An 18426-nucleotide genomic window follows, 5' to 3' on the forward strand; every position below is an offset into this window, starting at 1 on the left:
AAAAAAAAAAAAAAAAAAAAAAAAGAAAGAAAGAAAGAAAGAAAGAAAAGAAAGAAATAGGAACTTAACATGCCTTATAATCCCAGCATTTGGGAGGCTGAGGCAGGAGGATCACTGTTGAGTTTGATGCCAGCTGGGCTGCGTAATGAATTCAATGCCAGCCTGGACTACATGGTGAGATCCTGTCTCAAAAACAGAATGAAAGAAAAGAGAACCCATTTCATTGTCATGATGAGAAGTATAAGTGCAAAGATGAAAGGTCTTTTAAGTATGTGTTTGTAATTGTGTGATTTTATTTTTCATCACCTTTGACTACTTTACTGCCAGATCCTGAGATAAGGGTCCTTCTAGCAGTACCTGTTCCTGATCTTTCCCTCCCTTCTTCACCTTGAACCCTCTCCTCTTTTCTCTGTTACATTCTTTTTCTCCTGACCTCTCTTGCATGGCCATAGCTTCCTCTGACTCCTCCAGCATGTGTCCCGCTCTGCTCTATGCCTGTGCCAGCTGCCCCACCTCATGCTCATAGCTCGTCTGCCCAGAGCACACTCTTCCCTGTGTCTGTCTGAAACCCCAGGGTTCTCTGGGTGACTCAGCTGCCAAGAGAAGTAGCTGAGACTTGAAGGCTGATTGCAGCACCTGAGATCATTTGATGTTTGCACTTTTGTTTTGTACAAAATAAAGAACAGTGACAAAGTTTATTTGAAAAAGTAAAAGTGAAGAGTGAGGAAGAAACTGGCTGCCCAGAGAGCCTGGGCTGAATTTAAAAAGCTAAAGCACCCTGCAGGACACAGAGTGGGCTATCAGGCTATCGTGAGGAGGACCACAGGGCCTGATCTTTGCACTTTTAACACCGACTTAGCCCTTCTTACACTTGAGCAAAACCAAACTTCTGGTCCTTGTGTATGCATTCCATCTTTCACATCCATTTCTTTTCTGATAGTTCACCAAGCAGAAATACCCTTCCCCTTTCCACTGGGAGTGTTCTTTGATAGATTTTTTTACATTAGGCTCAGATGCCATCCATAAGCTCAAGAGCTTCTGCCTGATACCTCTTCACAGCTAGAAGTAATGTCCTTGGGATTTTCATAGCCTTATATTCATCTCTCTCTGTACCACTTACAGATCTTCTCACTGTCTCTTAACCTTCCAATCCTCTGTGTAGCGTATCTTTCAGTTCCATGAGGTTAGAGAGCTGATCTTTTAAGGTCCATCATTGGATCTGTCTTAGTGCCTTGAATATACGAGGCATAAATTGAGCATATTAATGAATGAATGAGTGACTTTTCTTCAGATGATTCTTAACCAAGAAGAGTCCTTGAGCAGTAATGCATATTAATTTTAGCTCAAAATTAATTGCAGATTTATAAATAAACTTGAAATCTCTGGTGTGTATGGTAAATGAAAAGGTATTCTGGGTGTTGGGTGAGGTGGTGCACATCTGTAGTCCCAGCACTCTGTGAGGCTGAGGCAGGAGGATCACAGCCTAGCCTGGATGACTTAATGAGAGTCTGTCTCAAAATTTAAAAAAAAAAAAAAAATTAGAAGGTTAGAAATGCAACTCAGTTTGAAAGCCCTGGGTTCAATCCCCAGTACGACCCCCAAAGAAATGGTATCCCAGGAAAGAATGTTATCTAAGAACTGGCTTTTAAGCAGTTATGAGTTTATGACTTAAACTAATTTTAGTATTCATCAGTTGTGCTTTTGAAGTGTACCAGATTATTTTTCAGTGTTTTTTTGACTTGGCATTTTAAGTAAAACTAAAATAATGAGTCATCTCTCTGAGTATTACGCTGACTTATTCTCTTGTGATCTTTGTGTTCCCTGTTTATCCCTTTTCTCATTCCCCTTCCACTTCATTTTCATCTTTACTTTTTTTAGTGAAAAAGATCTGGTGAAACAGGCAAAGACCTTAAATAGTGCAGCAAATAAATTGATCCCAAAACATCATTAGGCATTTATATAGTTAGTCACCTCACAAGTCTCGTATTCCAAGTTAACTGTAAAAGGAAGAAATCTGAAAGTTATTACATTTAAGCTCTGGTTCTATATAAAATGTCACCAAAAGTTGGCTTTGAATTTGTTGGATTTTTAAAAACAGTTGGATATGTAGGTTGGGTTTTTTATATTACTTTCTTCCCAGAGTTAGGAAATTTGTATAAATTCCAAAGTAAATGCAAAATAAACTTAAATTATCTCTGAGTTGATTAATAAGTAAAACAATTAAAAAACGTAAAGAATTGAAGCTCTGTACATACACTGACACTGCCTTTATGACCCAGGCCTTGACATTACCGACTCTTGGGCCCGGTCCACGCCCACACCTGCATCAGCAAGCCTGTCCTGCGCTGCCATGGAGGGGCTGTGAGGGACGCTGCGCGAGCTGGACTCTGAGGCAGTTCTGTCTTAGGCTACCACCCCTTTTCACGTTTGTTATGTAGGTTAAGTCCCCAAGCCAAGAATAAGTACTTAGTACAGTATTCCATTACAGTTATATTCTTAATTACCCAAGTTGCTTGAAACATTTTTGCCTTAGTAACTGAACAAAAGAAAAACAGCATCCTTACACTTTACAGTACATAGAGATAAAGTTAGTGATTAGGTAACTTAGACAATATCATGCAGAAGCTTGAGGAAACCCTCCTGATATTTGGCATCTTCCAGCTTGGCCCTTTTTCTGGTATTCCAATTCCAGTTAAGCAGCTCAGAGCAAACAGTTTTAATAAAAACATTCCTATTAAAAATGCTCTGTACACTTTTCAAATCTGTTCTGCTTTTCTTACTGGCAAGGAGGACAACATGGAGATGAATAATGATTCCTGTCTGTCGTTTCTTTACCTAGAGATATTCACTGCTTCTGTTACTTTCTGTTTAAATGAGGGTTTGCTGCAGCTTCTCGGAAACTAATAATTGAGTTATTAGCAAACATTTCAGTAGGAAACAGATAAAGAATAAACTTACATTTTTTATTATTTACTATAGAAAATAAAGATTCCCAGTAGATATACACAAGCAATATTAGCAGGGCTTCTTTTTCTACATGACCACAGGTCTAACCCTTTGTGGATTTACACTGTAAATAATCCTATTAACACTGATTTTTTTAATGATTTTTTTTTTATTTGTGGAAATAGGATTTTTACATAAGCCTTCATTTTTGCAAAAGGTCTTGACAAAATGTTTGAGATTTTTGTTGTTTTTTTCTTTTTTCTCTTTCCAGTATGATTTGCAGCATTTTTAGCTGCAGAAGTGGGGACAAAATAATTCATTTGCTTCCATCTCCTGTTTATTCCTGACAAAACCAGAATCAGGAGAGTAAGATAGGTTTTGTGTATGTCTTTTTTTTTAGGTCCTTGCATAAACTTGTACCAAAATCAAGTCAAATAATATATGTTAGAACAGATATCATGGAAGGTCCTATGCTCTTGAACAACATGTTTTAGTTCTATTAATTTTGTACCAATATAAATAAAACTCTTACTCCATTCTTTATCTAACTTTTGCAGTGAGTCGCCTTTTCTATGAGCATTTGGAAGGAGTGATCAAACGCCAAATAAAGACTATGCATAGCATGCATCTGATTCTACTATAGAAAAGCCCCAAACATGACTCTTTATAGGTGCACAGCTATAAAATGTTTAAAAGAAGCATCCCTCAGAACCTTCCAGGGAACGTGACAGGAGCCTTCTGGAGGCTTCATGCTGAGCTCTTTGTTCAGTTGCTCACACACCATTTGGCAGGAATGCAAAGAAAAGAGGCAGCCAAATTCTAACAAATTCTCTTCATGTACAGTAACCTGAGGCCTGGGTAAGGGCTAATGTATAATTCTAGTGATTAAAAAAAAAAATGTCAAGAAGGTAGTTACCCATATGCACATTCCAGCTGTATGTGTAAAACAGAAATGTAAAGTCCCAGACCGTTAGGAAGTGAAAGCAAACAAGTGGATTAAATTCCAATTACTATGTACTTGAGGTTGGCTTTGGATATGGATTTGCTAACAAGTGGTGTTTTATTGTTTTTCATCTAATGGCTGTAAACTGTAGTACTAGAATAAAAAAAGTGGAAAATCAGCTTTTCCTCTGCCTGGTTCACCTTCATCTTGCTTTTTTTGTTGTTGTTTTTTCCTTTAGAATTCGTTTCTTTTCCATCTTTTTCCCTCCTGATTTCTTTCTTTGTGTCCTCCGAAGTACCTCCCCTCTGTCTCTCCGTGCCTTCTTCCTTGGGTTGTTTTATTTTGTGTTGTGAACTTGTTCTCCCCCACCGTGGCTTTTGTTTTATCATGAGTTCATATGGCTCACATCCAGATTGCGCCAGGCTGAGCAAGGCCGCCAGTCTGCAGAGTTGGACAACCGTCTCTTCAAACAGGACTTCGGGGACAAGATCAACAGTCTGCAGCTGGAAATGGAGGAGCTGACCCGGCAGCGGTGAAGAGAGGGCTGCTGAGCCGCAGGGGTTTGGGTGCTTGTCAGGCCAGACAGCCAGGAAGCAGTCCCGGGACCCTGTCTTCCCGTGTCCTTTCCCTCAGGTTGCAATCAGGACAGCTTCACATACGTCAGCCTTCCCCCAACATCATAGGAAAATAGGCAGGCATGGTCGTTTACACCTGTAATTGCAGCACTGCAGAAGCTAAGGCAGGAGGGTCACCAGGAGTTCGAGGCCAGCCTGAGCTACATACCTATATTTCCCCAAAAATAAGACTGGGTCTTAGATTAATTTTCACTCCAGAAGACACAATAGGGATTATTTTCAGGGAACGTCTTATTTTTCTCATTTGTGACAATCAACATTTATTCATGTACAGAAATCTACATTTAACTGCAATATAGTCACATCCTCTACTTCTCGACTATCTTCATAACGCTCCAAAGCCCAGATTCCAGCCTGAGTTTCTCCTGATTCCATTTCCTGTAGAACCTTTGGTCCCAGCCTCATGTCCAGCAGTAGAGCTCTCCGTAGACAAGCACTTCCTTTCCATGTGAGCCTGCTGCAGTACATCTTTACAACACCCGACACACTGAATTGTGGAGATTCTTATTAGGCATCGCATCTGTTCTTGTCAAATGCACATATTATCCATGCATTCGGCAGTAGGTCTCCAGCTTGTTTACACAGGTATTTGCTTCTGGTCCAGAGACACCCACTTACATATTTACATATACTGAATAATAATAATTTGTTATCATTCAGATATTTTCAGTGTTTGTTTATATATTCATATTATCATTTTATAATTCAGTACCTCTGCTGTGTGTTACAATGATGTACTAAATGCGTCAATCTGGCCAACCAGCTTAACTGAGGCTTGGAGGTAGGGCTTATTTTAGGGGAAATGTGTGATTAAGGCTGGCCTAAATTACATGCCAAGACCTTGTCTCAGAAAAACAAGCAAAAAATTAAAAATAAAATAGCTCAGGGTTCCAGATAAACAGTAGTTCACAGCCAGCGTACTGATGGTTTCCTGGGATTCTGATGTGTGCCGCATACATAGTCACTCATGGAACTTCCATCAGCCCTTCAGTAAGTGATGTTACTGTCCCTACTTTCCTGGGGGTTATGGCATGGAGGGGTTAAACATGTCCAGAAACTAAGACAGGGCAACACTGTCATTTAAAATCCTGTTCCCCTGACTCCAGCCTTTAACTGGTCTCCCATGTTTTCTCTCAAATTAACTCACTTGTGCGGAAGCCACTGATTTCACATGGAAGTTTGGACACTGGTGGCCAGAGGTGCAGCCGGTGCTGAGCACAGAAGCATAAGAGACCAGCTGCTTACTATAAGGCAGCATATATCTTGCTGGCATTTATAAATAACTTTCAGTTATAACAAATATTGTCATTCAGGTCCACACCTCTTCATTAAGAGCTAATGTAAAATGCTGATATTTAAGTTGGGATTGGTGACACATGCCTGTGATACCAGCACTCTGGGAGATGGAGGCTAGAGGAGCATAGGTTCCAGCCCAGCCTGGGCAATTTAGTAGCTTACTGAGACCCTGCCTCAAAAAATAAGAAAAGGGGCTAGAATGTAGCTCAGTACAGATGTCCTGGGTCCAGGCACATTTCACACACATACACAACACACACACACACCCTGATGCTCAGAGGTGACCTTCAAGGACCATATGAGCCTAAAGTGTACTCTTAGTCATCCAAGAAAGATTCAGCATAGTTTATGGTTCTTAGCATTATTGCTTTTATTGCACTTTAGTACTTCAAAGAGTGGATTGTTTAAAGCTGATAGCTTTTTACTCAAGTATTACTGAACTTTAGCATTCTTTAGAAAATATGAATATAGAAATTCAGTTTTTTCCTTTTTCTTTCCCACTTATCCTAGGAATCAGCTTGAGTTAGAACTAAAACAGGAAAGAGAAAGATTACCGAACAGTAGGAGCCTGCCAGGAAAGGGTTCGGACAAGCCAGCCCCCAACACGGTAACGTTAATTACTTTCTTGTTGATTAACTTCACTCACTTGTGTAGGATACCTGGGTATACATGTCCCACCCCTCTCATGCTCACATGCTTTATTGCTGTGGCCTGGAGAGCACACACAAACGAGACGGAATGAGCTGAGAAAAGTTCCAGTGTAAGCCTTCCTGTAGCGCACTCACTCTACCTCAACTTAGTCATTTCTAATGATTCTCTTTGCTCTTGCAGATTTTTAGATCATTGTGGTATCTTAACAAAGATACTTTTCTTGGATTTCTGCTTAAATTTTTTAATAATATGGTTTAGTAACCCCTCCAACCCTGAATTCCCCTTTAGCAGAGTTTTCTCACATGTGGATTTGCTTCACTATACCTTTCTCTGGGTCATGAGGACTTCAATTTGAGTCTACTCCAAGAAGGAGCTAGGGTCGAGGAAGACTTAGAATGTAGAATCATTCAAACAAGAGACAGAAATCTCTACAGAACAGTTGAAAGCAGAGACGTCCAGTGCCTGCAGGCCTGAGAGGAATTAAGGCTGGCTCAGGCCCTCTTTAGCACCAGGAAGCTGGAGAAGCCTCATCAGTAATGAACTCTGAGAAGCAGGAGGTATTGTTTCCAATCAAACAGATTGCCCTCTTTGTGCGTATTATTACATATGACAAAGCATGGTATAGTTTCAAGCACGAACTGCTGGTTAACTAGAGAATAAAAAGTGGTAAATGTAAACTGGTTATATAGTACCAGTACCCAGCATGCCCCAGCCAGGCGTGGTGGCGCACACCTGTAATCCCAGCACTTTCGAGGCTGTTGCAGGAGGGTTACCATGAGTTGGAGGCCAGCCTAGACTACATAGCAAAACCCTGTCTCAAAAACAAAATTTTTTTAAGTATGCCAAAGCCAGTCTATGAAGCATACTGCTTTTCTTATTTTAGTTTAGTGAACATAAAACCTGAAAGATTTACAGAGGCTTACTTAAAACCTTAGCCTACCTTACAAAGAGGCTTTAAATCTCTTGTTCTTGAATTGCCCTGTGTTAGGCTCAAGGAAGATAAACATTGCACTAACCACTCTTCCTTGATATTTGAGTAGTCTAAAAATACATATTGCACTTATGGAAATGTATGAACAGCAGGAGAAAGCGGTTGTGCGTATGTGTGAGGGTGTGTGCCTGTAAACTGCCCAGGCAGGCCCTTGGCACTGGGAACATTACGGGCTGTAGACACCATAGCACATGGGGGTGGCTGTCTGGAGAGTGACACGGTTAGTGGATATAGCCATGACTGCTTCTGTAGCTTCTCAGTGTTCAGTCAGGTTGAGAGCAGGATGGATGGATATTCCGCCTAGGAACTAAATTATCTTGAAGTAAATAAGACACATTTCAAGTAAATAAGATACATACTAAATTTTACTAGGAATGTCAAGAATTATTATTGAAAACTCTATTAGAACTGTTAAGAAAGTACTTGGAAGGGCCAGGGATTTAGCTCAGTGCTTCCGCTGCCTGCCTCACAAGTGCAAGGTCCCAAGTTCGATCCCTGGTACCAAAAAGAAAAATGAATTGGAGCAGAGTATGAGGAAACATACTTCAAAGTTAGATCCCTTCCCTAATTAAGAAAAAAAGCCACTCAGCTCTATAGCTAAACTAAGGCATTAGAGAAGAAAATGCCCATCATCATTGTTCAGCACCCTGAATAATTAATAAACTGGATTGTTTTCTTTTGGCAGGATGAGAGGCACAAAATTCTAGAGAAAAATGTTAAACTAAAAAAGCCCCTAGAAGAAAGCTCCAGGTATTTGTTAATCAAGTATTAACTAAGATAAAATCATTTTGGGGTGGTGGGAAAGAGGGAGATTTTGGTAATATGTTGGCACTGATACAGACCAGACACTGATTCAGGATATTAATTTGAAAGATACTTAGAAGCAGAGTAAATAAGCCATATAACATTTTTAAGCCAAATCTGTTGAGCCATCTCAGAAGAAAAAGCAGTAATCAAGCTATTCTCTGATTATCTTCTTGATTAATCCCAAACTCAAATTATCACTTAAAAGATGATTTTTCCCTGGCACAGTGGCACACACCTGTCATCCCAGCTACTCACGCGGTAGGAGTCGGAGGAGTGCAAGTTCTAGGCCAGCCTGGGCAATACAGCATGAACCTATCTCAAAATGTTTTAGAAAACAAAAAAACTTAAAAGGGCTGGGGATGTAGCTGAGTGGCAGAGCAATCCTGGGTTCAGTGTCAAAAAAAAAAAAAGGAGAAACAAACAACATTATTTCTCATCTGTGCTCAGTATCCTACGAGAATGAAATGTCAGTCATACCACATGCTGCATCCCTAAATGTATGGAGGACTTGTTTCCACCTCTGCACTCAGTTTCAGATACATTCATTTCCATATTGCTTACTTCTTTCTCTTTGGGACCTCAAGCGGAGGGTCACTTGGCTCCTTTTTCTTAACTCTTCATCTGCATTCAAAATTTGAAGATTCAACTATATGACGTTGTAGAAAAAGCAGTACCATGGAGACAAGGGTTTGTGAGAGGGAATAAATAGGAGGAGGATTGTAGAGAGGTGAATGTTGGCTCCCGTGTTGCTCCACCATTGTAACAAATGCTGATGCTGGGGTGCCCAGGGTGCAGCAGTGGGTGCTGCGTCTACATTCACTCTTGCTGCAGACTTCAGATGCTGCAAGAGTAAAGCTGGCCATGGTGGCACACTCCTGTAATCCCAGCACTCGGGAGGCTGAGGCAGGAGGATCATTATGAGTTTGAGGCCAGCCTGAGCTATATAGTAAGACCTTGTCTCAAAAAAATTTTTTTTTGTTTTTAAAAGGGCCAGGGATTTAGCTCAGTAGTACCATGCCTGCCTTTCAGGTGCAAGGTCCTGAGTTCGATCCCTGGTTTTAAAAAAAAAAGGAGTGTCTATCTGAAAAGGCAGAGGATGAGAGAAGACACCACAGGAGTTTGGAGTGAGCTGTCCCGTGTCTGCATGGGACAGGGTCTCTCCTTGCAGGCTGAGGATGAGGCAGCTCACTCTTGCTCTCTGCAGAGCAGAGGCAGCTGCTAGAGCAGCGGGTACCCAGCCTGCCAACACTTTACAGTGCAGGCATGCAGGCTACGGAGCCTCCTTGCCAACTGAGGCTTTCATGCTGCTCTCAGAGAGCATGGTAACTACATGTTCCCTAAACACACTACAGCCTCTGTTATAGAGCAGCATAGGCCTGAGAGAGGAACTGAGAAGGCTGTAACTCCCACCTTCCAAATGCCTTTCATGGTCAGCCTAGTTTCAAATTAAAATTAGCCTACTGGGACAGCCAGGAGTACCACAAATGAGCAACTCTGATTTAGGTCCTGCTGCTTCCTTACACTGTAATCTGTACTATGGTTGGCAGCTTAGAAAGCATTTCACATTCAACTATCTCTTTACAAAAGCATGTTCAGCTGTTCCACTTCATAGATGAGAACCACAAGGAGTGCAGAGGTGATGTAATGCACGTTGCCTGTCCTTACTGTGTCTGTTTCTAGACCCTGTGTCTGCATGACGTAACGAGAACCCCTACGACCCATCGCAGCCAGAACTGCAGCTGTAGAGCATGCCAGGCTTTCTGGGGCTGTGTTCCAGACACAGCTGCATATGTGCCAGGTGTCACACTGCCACTCACACAGTAGGAGCCATTGTCACCTGCTGCCTTTTCCCCAGGGCCAGGAGTGGGCCTTGCTTCTCACTTGTAGGTTCTGTCCTATGTTGGGAAAGCCAGGTTACCTTGGCAGTCTGACGAAGAAATACTTAACCTGAATGGGTTCTCGGTGACATTCTCATTCATTCCCCTTTCCCCACTTGCTAGAGCTATAGTTTTTTAAATATTTGGGAGAGGGGACTAAAGCCGTTTTTGTAAGTAGGAGCCATAATGTAGGTCAGATATCAGATTCTGCTAATAGATTTAACAGCCAGAATTTCCAATATCTTGGCAATCAAGATTAATAATTGTTATTCCTAGCAGTACAAAAGAACCACAGTATTGTTTGTTTGGCAAAATACATGTCTTCTAAACACTTACTGAGATGATATAACTGGAAATATATTTAACTGCTACATGTTACATTTTTCTTTCTCCATTGTAGGCTGCAGTCTCGCCCTACAGATGAACAGGTAACTAAGCCTCTTGTTTTAAAACATCTTGTGAAAAATGAATAGAAATGAAGTTTTATGCCTAGCCAGTAAATAATGTAGCATGGAAAGAAGATAAATGGGTACAGTTCTCTGTACCGTCCTTCTAACAGTGTCCTAAACAGGTATCCTGAAGTTCTCACATGCTGAAAAACATAAATGCTAACATTTTTTGGGTTTGTGAAAAAGAAAATGTAAGCCAGGTGTGGTGGTACACACCTATAATCCCAGGACTCAGGGGACTGAGGCAGGAAGATGGCTACAACTTTGAGGCCATCCTGGGCTATATAGTGAATTCAAGGCCAGCCTGAACCACACAGCAAGACCCTGTCTCAAAAAAAAATAAAAAGGAAATGTGAACTATCTAGATCTGTTTATAAATGGGAATTGTTAGGGACCTGACGCTGCCATCACAGGCTGCATTTTCCTGGTGCTTCTTGGCTCTTAAAGACCTCATGCTCTTATCTTTAGTACCCCCCACATGGTCACAGTGGTCCCGAGAGGTTAAACTTGTTTCTTCAGGAAAGGGCAACCTGGCCTGTGATAGGTTAAAAGTAGCCCACTCCTCATAAATAAGCAATAGCCCAGCCCAAAACCAATAAAAGGGCCTTCCTTTCTTTGTTCCTCTCTCTCCTTATCTCTCCTGTCTCTCTCTCCTGTTTCTCTCTCTTTTCCCTCCTCTCTCCCTGACCTGCCTTCCCTAATAAAGTCTCCTGTGGGACCTTGTGGCCTAGTTGTTGAGCATCTTGAGCATCGCTGTGCCTCTACGGGAATCATGTAGAGTAAGGGTCAGAAAGCTTGCTAAGTAAACAACAGTTCTCACTTATTTAAAATTATCCCCAAAATACTATGAGACAAGCAAAGCTCACTTCACCACTCTTTCATTTAGTTTTTCCTTATATGAAATGGAGAGGAGAAATACTTTTTGGTGACTTAGTAATAAATGAACACAAACATTGAAAACACTTGAGAACATGAAGTCCCTGACTTACGAACAAGTTCCATTCTGGGAGAACATTCACAAGTTGGATTCTTTGGCAAATCCAACAAAGTCTTATACACCTTTGACACAAATAACATACAGCATAAAAAAAAAAACATGCCGTAGTTCCCAACAGCATTGTACTACTGTACACGCTCACACTGTACAGTGAGCACAGCAGCACAGCTGTGAGTCAGACAAGTGCACCACCTTCAAGGTTTATTCGCAGCTACGCTTGTTGTGTCTAAAAGTTCACAACTCGAATTTTCCAAAGTCGGATTCACTGTAATAGTATATAATGGTACAGCAGCCTCTTACTACTGCTGCTAAATGCCACCATGTCCTAGTCACTCCTGAAGCTTACCTGTTTGGATCTAAAAGGAAGCCCCCTCACTGGGAGGCAGGAGACTGTAAGCTTGAGGCCAGGCTGGGCAGTTTAGCAAGACTTTGGCTCAAAATCAGAAAGGGCTTGAGGGCTTTATGTAGCTCAGTGTGAAGGCCCTGGGTTTAGTCCCCAGTACCAAAAAAAGCTTACTGCTTTCCATTCTCGATAGCAGACTGAGACCAGAGGGATGGCAGTTCTGAAACTTTTCACTTCGTGCTTGTGTATGCTTCAGTTTTTTTTCAGAAGGAAAATCGTGGTACTTTATTATAAAACTTAAGAGAGCTGGAAGAGTAGTGATGGGATCATCAGAGTTGTGTGTTGGTGGCAGGACAGCCTGAAGTTCGTTTCTTTAGTTTGCAGTAGTTTGTAGTGGTTACAGTGGCTAAGAACTGTGTGTATAAGATGTTTTAAAACAGTTTACTATCATCTGTTAAAGAATTTTCAAATGAAATAACATATTGAAGAGTTATACAGTGGTACCTCTGGTCACAAACCAAGTTGAATGAGGACCACATCAAATTTAACAGTTAGATTCAATGTTGACCTTATGCGGAAATTTGATTTGGTTCTTGTCCAGTTCAGTTTGCAACCAGTGTCATGGACAGAAGCAAATTCACAAATCAAGGTACCACTGTAGTTTTCTCTATATAGCAAAAGTAACCCAAACACAGTAATGAGCATTGTACTCATGACCCCATATTAAGCAGGGTCTTCTGTAAGATAAGTCCAACTCTTTGCTTTCCACAGAGATAGGACATCAAATATGATGTCTTCAGCTGCTTATAAAAGGTATTAATTACAGAACAAAAAGCTTTTACTATGAATTACAGTTAGCACAAGAAAAAAATGAACCCAAAAGTCATGAATGGGGCTTAAATTATGTTATATATGCTCAAAGCATTATCAAAAACTTGTAATTTAACCAGAAGTTGAGTAACCTCCACAAGAAATCAGATAAACTAGTGTTCTGGAAACTCATCAGTTAGTTTCTGTCCTGTACATCTATTGCCTTGCCCTTCTGCTCCCCACTGACACTCTTCTCCTTGCAGAATGTGTGTAAGGACTGCAGAGGGACCTTCTGCAGGGCCTGCTCCGCAGACAGGATGCCTTTGCCTGAGAGTACCCAGCCCACGAGCCTCGGCGACCCCTGTCACAAGAAGCTCACACAGCAGTGTTCCAGCAGCCTGTCCTGAGGCTGGCGGCCAGGGCCATCCTTACCCTGCTGCCAGGACCCCTAACACCCATTCTCAGGGTCCACAGAGCTGACAGGGATATTTCATGAGCCAGGTCCAGAGACAAAGGCATCCGTGGAGATGGAAGTTTTGTGCATTTTCCCTAATGACTAGTTTAATAAAGGTTGTGGGTTGAGCCTTTCTTTTTGATAGCAAAACAAACACAATGTGCAGGGCTTAGTTGGAAGGGCTGCTTTTGTGAAGTGTTGGAAACACTGGAGTTGATGTACTACAAGATATCCAAGCAGACAGGAATCAGGGGCAGGAGACACAGCTTTTAGTGTAAGGCACTTGCAGCATGTAGGAGGCCCTGGGTTTCCTCCCTAGGGGGAAGATCAAAGTAGAGATGAAAATGAGGTGCTGCTAAATATAAACATTGTTTCTTCACCCCCTTGACTACCTCTTAAAGTACCTCTACCAAACTGTGAACCCACACTCAGGGAGAAGAAAGTAAAGAGTAATATAAATCTGAATGTACTGAAAATAGTGTAATAGAATTTCAGGACCAGAATTTGCTGGTCTTGGCCTACAAGTATTGTCATTAGCAGGACTTGTTTTTTCTCCTTTATGGCTTCAAAATTGAGTATCTGCCCTGTCCAGGATCCCCCACTTCAAAAAAGCCATTTCTCTTTCCCAGGCCCCCAGGTCACGATGGGAATTTCTGAGGAGTGCAGCAGCTTGTCTCTTACACTTAGGAAGTGCTGATGAAACTAGGACTGAGGCAGGTGCACAGCAAGGTGAATTTGTGGGTGGCTGAGAGCAGTAGCTCAGTATTACATGGCTCCCTGAATGAGACAAATTCCTTATCTTGAGCCAAGAATCAGAGCTGGTTGACAGAATGTTTTGGAAAGGATGACACTTAACATCTCTCAGTAAGAAACCCTTTGGGAACACAGTGTGTTCAGCAGGGCACTACAGAAACGGTAAATGCTGTCTTGGTTATGTTACCAGTGTCTGGGTTGTTTGATTCCAATTAGTACCTAAGAAGAGACAACTTTGTAATGGTTTAGAAATTGGGATATAAATACCGTAGACCATCATATTATTTGGTAAACAGTTAAACTGGGGGAAAGCTTGTTCTGTAAGTCTGGCCTGTTACTTGATGAAGCTAAAGTTTTTAAGAGTACTAAGGGAAAATAAATTAGTAATTCTGGCCTAATTTTACTGTCTTTTTTTTTTCCTTTGTGAGCCATTATTCTCCTTATTTCTTGGTCGCGTACATGAGCCAGCAATGTTGTAGGTGCTCCATATAATCGGGAGCAAAACCCAAATAGGACACAATGGAATTCTCTGAATTAGCAAGGTGGCAGCTGTGTAACATGGAATGTAAGGAAGAATAAGTGAGTAATTACCTGAGATCTTACTTAAAATTAAGTGTATTTAGCCTTTTTTAAAAAATTAACAACTTCAAAATCTGTGGTTATTTTGCCCCACAAAATGCAAGGAGATTAAGTCATGAATACTTCAACTTAATATTATACCTAATCTTTCTTTTAACACATGCTTTCCACAATTCATAACAGCATCAAAGGAATGAAACAAGAATTAAAGCTGTGGATAACTTGTACACTAAAAGTTACAAAAGTTTGCCACACAAAGCACTCCATAAATTCACATGGCAATAGTGAAGGCAATATTGTTAAAATGTCATTGCCACCCATGGCAATCCCGAGTGAATGCAATCCCTTCAAATAAATCTCAGCCACTTGGGAGGCTGAGGCAGGAGAGTCACAGTTAAGTTCAAGGCCAGCCTGGAATACATAGTGAGACTGTCTCAAAAAAAAAAAAAACAAAAATCCCAACTTTTCTGTAGAAATTTTCTTAAAACCCAAAAACTCAGACTCTGAAGGGATTCCCAAATACCCTTGAGAAAGAACAACAAAGCTGGAGGTCTAAATACTTCTGTCTTCAGAATTCACTACAGAACTACAGTGACCAAACCAAAATGGTACTAGCATAGAAACAAAAGTATAAAAGTGGAAGAGAAGCCAGGCATGGTGGCACACACCTTTAATCCTAGCACTCAGGAGGCTGAGGCAGAAGGATCGCTGGGAATTCGAGACCAGCCTGGGCTACATAGTGAGTTCCAGGTCAGTCTCAACTACAGAGTGAGACCCTGTCTCAAAAAAAAAAAAAGTTGAATAGAGTAACCCAGAAAAGAGCCTTCAAATAGATGGGCAAATAGTCTTCCACACCACTCAGTAGGGAACGGAGTTTTTTTCCAAAAAAACATTGGAGGGGCTGGGGATTTAGCTCAGCAGTTCGGTGGCCTGCCTTGTAAGCGCAAGGACCAGAGTTCAATCCCCAGTACCAAAAAAAAAAAAAAAAAGTTGGAAATATTGGACAGCCACATGCACAAATGAAGTTGGACCCACATGCCATAAAATGAAAAGCCTAAATGTAAGAGAACTCTAAAACTCTTAGAAAAGCTTAAAATGATGAAAATGAACAAAGTATTTGAAAAGATATTTCTCACACACAGAAAAGATAACAGATGCTCAGTTTGCATGTGCAAAGGGCCCCACACCAGCAAACACGGGAACTGCGAATTAAAAACACAAAGAGAGCCTGAAGTGGTAGTGTACAACTGCACTCCCAGTGCTCTGGGAGGCTGAGGCAGGATAATCACAAGTAATGGCTAGCCTAGACAACTAAGTTAGCAAGACCCTGTCTCAAAAACTGAAGAGAGCCAGGGATTTAGCTCAGTGGTACCACTGCCTGCCTTGTAAGCACAAGGTCGCCTGTTCAGTCCCTGGTACAAAAAAAAGAGAAGTGCTGAGGAGATAGCTCACTGGGTTGTCCCCAGTAGTGCAGAAGACAAACTCACATGTATTTGCAAAGATATGCAGGAGCTGGAACCCATGTTCACTTGGTAGAAATGTGAAAAAAAAGACTAGCAAATCCATTTCCAGGTGTACATCCAAAAAAAATTAAAAACTGGACCTCCAAAGTATTTGTTGGGGTGGAGATGTAATTCAATAGAGTACTTGATGGGTATGAGGCCCTGGGCATGATAAGCACTGGGGGTGACTGGCCCTGTGCTTACAGCAGTGCTCCTGAGGACCAAAAAGCAGTGCATGCACTCACGACAGCCCAGCGCAGTGGAATGTCCTAGGGTAAACAGTTCGACCTCAGGAAGTGCTGCCGCATACAGCTAGCTCTAGAGGACACGGAGTGACGCTGGCCAGCCACAGGAGCATGTGCTATTCAGTCCACTTTAGAAGAGGCACCCAGAAGTGGCAAAATGACGCAGCAGGGGCTGGAGCAGACAGGACTGAGTGGTTCCTAAGTCTCAGGAAGGATAGGGACTATAGTGCTAGGTGGTGACGTATGGTGCTGCACAACTCGGGTTTGGGGATTTTTTTTGTTTTTGGTCAGGATCTCATCATGTAGCTCAGGCTGACCTTGGACTGACAGCAATACTCCTGCCTCTGCCTCCCCAGTGTGGGAATTACATGTATATGCCACCACACACAGCTCAACTACATTTCTTAGAAGGTTGAGTTCTATGTGAATTTTACTGGTTTTTAAATAGCACTGTCTATATTGGTACAGGGTTGTCACCTTCATGGTTGTTGCTGCCAGTACAGCACCACGCACCCCATCACCTCAGTACTGGGTTCAGACCTAACCCTGTGCACAAGCTGGACCACTGCTCCACCTTGCACAGCAGCCCCAGCTTTCCATTGTTTATTTACTTCTTCCACCGCGGTAGCTGGATTACAGGTCTGTACTACCACATATCTGATACCATTGTCCCATAAAAGGAAACCTAGAACTCCTTGAAGAAATGGCTGATTCCAGGTCTGGGCTTCTCACAGAGTGTGAAGAAAAGGAGTCGCTGAGAACTCCCAATGGCCAGCAATGAGAACATGAGCAACACAGTCAGTGCACGATGCAGTACTGTAACTGGGTGTGAGACGTGTCTGTACTGAGAGGAGCACCTGAGCAGTGGAGGGCAGCACAACTGCCCCCAGAGCGCACGTGGATTCCCTCCCCTCAGTGGATCTCGGCACCCTCTCTGGGACAAGCCACACTCTAGGAGCGCTCCAAGTGTGGACTGTGGAAGTGGAAATAACTGGCAGCCCGGTCAGGATGAGTGTATGCCTATCCTTGCGAAGCCACACTGCTGGCACCCTTGTGTCCTTGGGCTTGAATAAGACATCCTCACTGAGAGGCCATGTGCAGAATGACTCTCAACAGCTGCCAGTCACCAAGGGCAAGTCTGAAAACCCAAGGTCATCAGACCATCTGAAGGGAATGAGGGGAAATGATAATAGAAGCTTAAATAAAAACTCTAGCCAGGGCTTGGTGTGGTGGTTCATGCCTGTAATCCCAGCACTTGGGAGGCTGAGGCAGGAGGATCACTGAGTTTGAGACCAGCCTGGGCTACATAGTGAGTTCCAGATCAGTCTCAACTACATAGTGAGACCGTCTCAAAAAAAACAACAAAACTCTAGCTAGGTGTGGTGATACACACTTGAAACCCCAGCACACTGGGAGGGTGAGAGAGGTCACCAAGTATGAAAGCAGTCTGGACAATTTAGCAAAGTCCTGTGGGTATAGAGAATGACTCTGACAGTTGTCACCGTCACACACAGGCCCTGAGCCCAGTCCCCAGCACAAAACAAACTGCTTTTGTACTCAACCATCAGTCTAACCCACTGGATCCTGATTGAACTCCCTAAACATAGTTTGTTTCCAAAGAGATCTGAAAAGTTTTTGGGACTGATAAGCAGATGCAGAATTATTTCAAAAGCATAGTAAGTGTTCATTTGATTGTACTGAGACTGCTCTCAAATAATCCAGCCTAACAGTCCCCCACCCCTCAGTATTCTCCAAATCGTGTCTGAGGAGCAGACATCTGCCGGCTGAAGGCCAGTCCACTACCAAGGTCTAACTTAATCCTACTGCCAGCCCCACCTCTGTGGTACCTGGACATGCCAGTTAATACTCAACTGGAAACAGCTTCTGACAGTTCCACGTGTGGAGTAATGAACTATGCAGACAACTCACCTTGAACGTAGAATCAGCTGAAATCTAGAACTAGTAAGCGGTTGCAAGCATTGCTGAGGATATCGGATCCCTGAGTTAATCATGAAGCAGGGTGGAGAGGTAACTCAGAATGCTGTGTGATGACACAGGACACCTTACTGCTTGGTGTGGTACTTTGTGGGGCAGAAGTGTAATTCACACTGTTACAAGGTTTACCACAAAGGAGACATTCTTACCAAA

At 42.3% G+C, this 18426-nt stretch overlaps 1 protein-coding gene across 6 annotated transcripts in view; it reads left to right on the forward strand.

Annotated features, from left to right (window-relative positions):
• Positions 1-14365, forward strand: part of Rufy3 (RUN and FYVE domain containing 3) — a 67140-nt gene extending 52775 nt beyond the window's left edge. For 2 of the 6 annotated variants that reach the window (XM_033758934.1, XM_010606097.3), the window contains 5 exons: positions 4302-4421; positions 6331-6427; positions 8148-8212; positions 10547-10574; positions 13009-14365. In XM_033758934.1, coding sequence (XP_033614825.1) covers positions 4302-4421; positions 6331-6427; positions 8148-8212; positions 10547-10574; positions 13009-13152 — 454 coding nt within the window. In that variant the 3' untranslated portion in view covers positions 13153-14365. The other 4 variants (XM_010606099.3, XM_010606100.3, XM_010606098.3 and 1 more) reach the window with 3 other exon arrangements.
• The last annotated feature ends 4061 nt before the right edge of the window (positions 14366-18426 follow it).

The sequence above is a fragment of the Fukomys damarensis genome, unplaced genomic scaffold, assembly GCF_012274545.1.
Source record: "Fukomys damarensis isolate Sample0158 unplaced genomic scaffold, DMR_v1.0_HiC HiC_scaffold_35, whole genome shotgun sequence".
Taxonomy (NCBI): domain Eukaryota; kingdom Metazoa; phylum Chordata; class Mammalia; order Rodentia; family Bathyergidae; genus Fukomys; species Fukomys damarensis.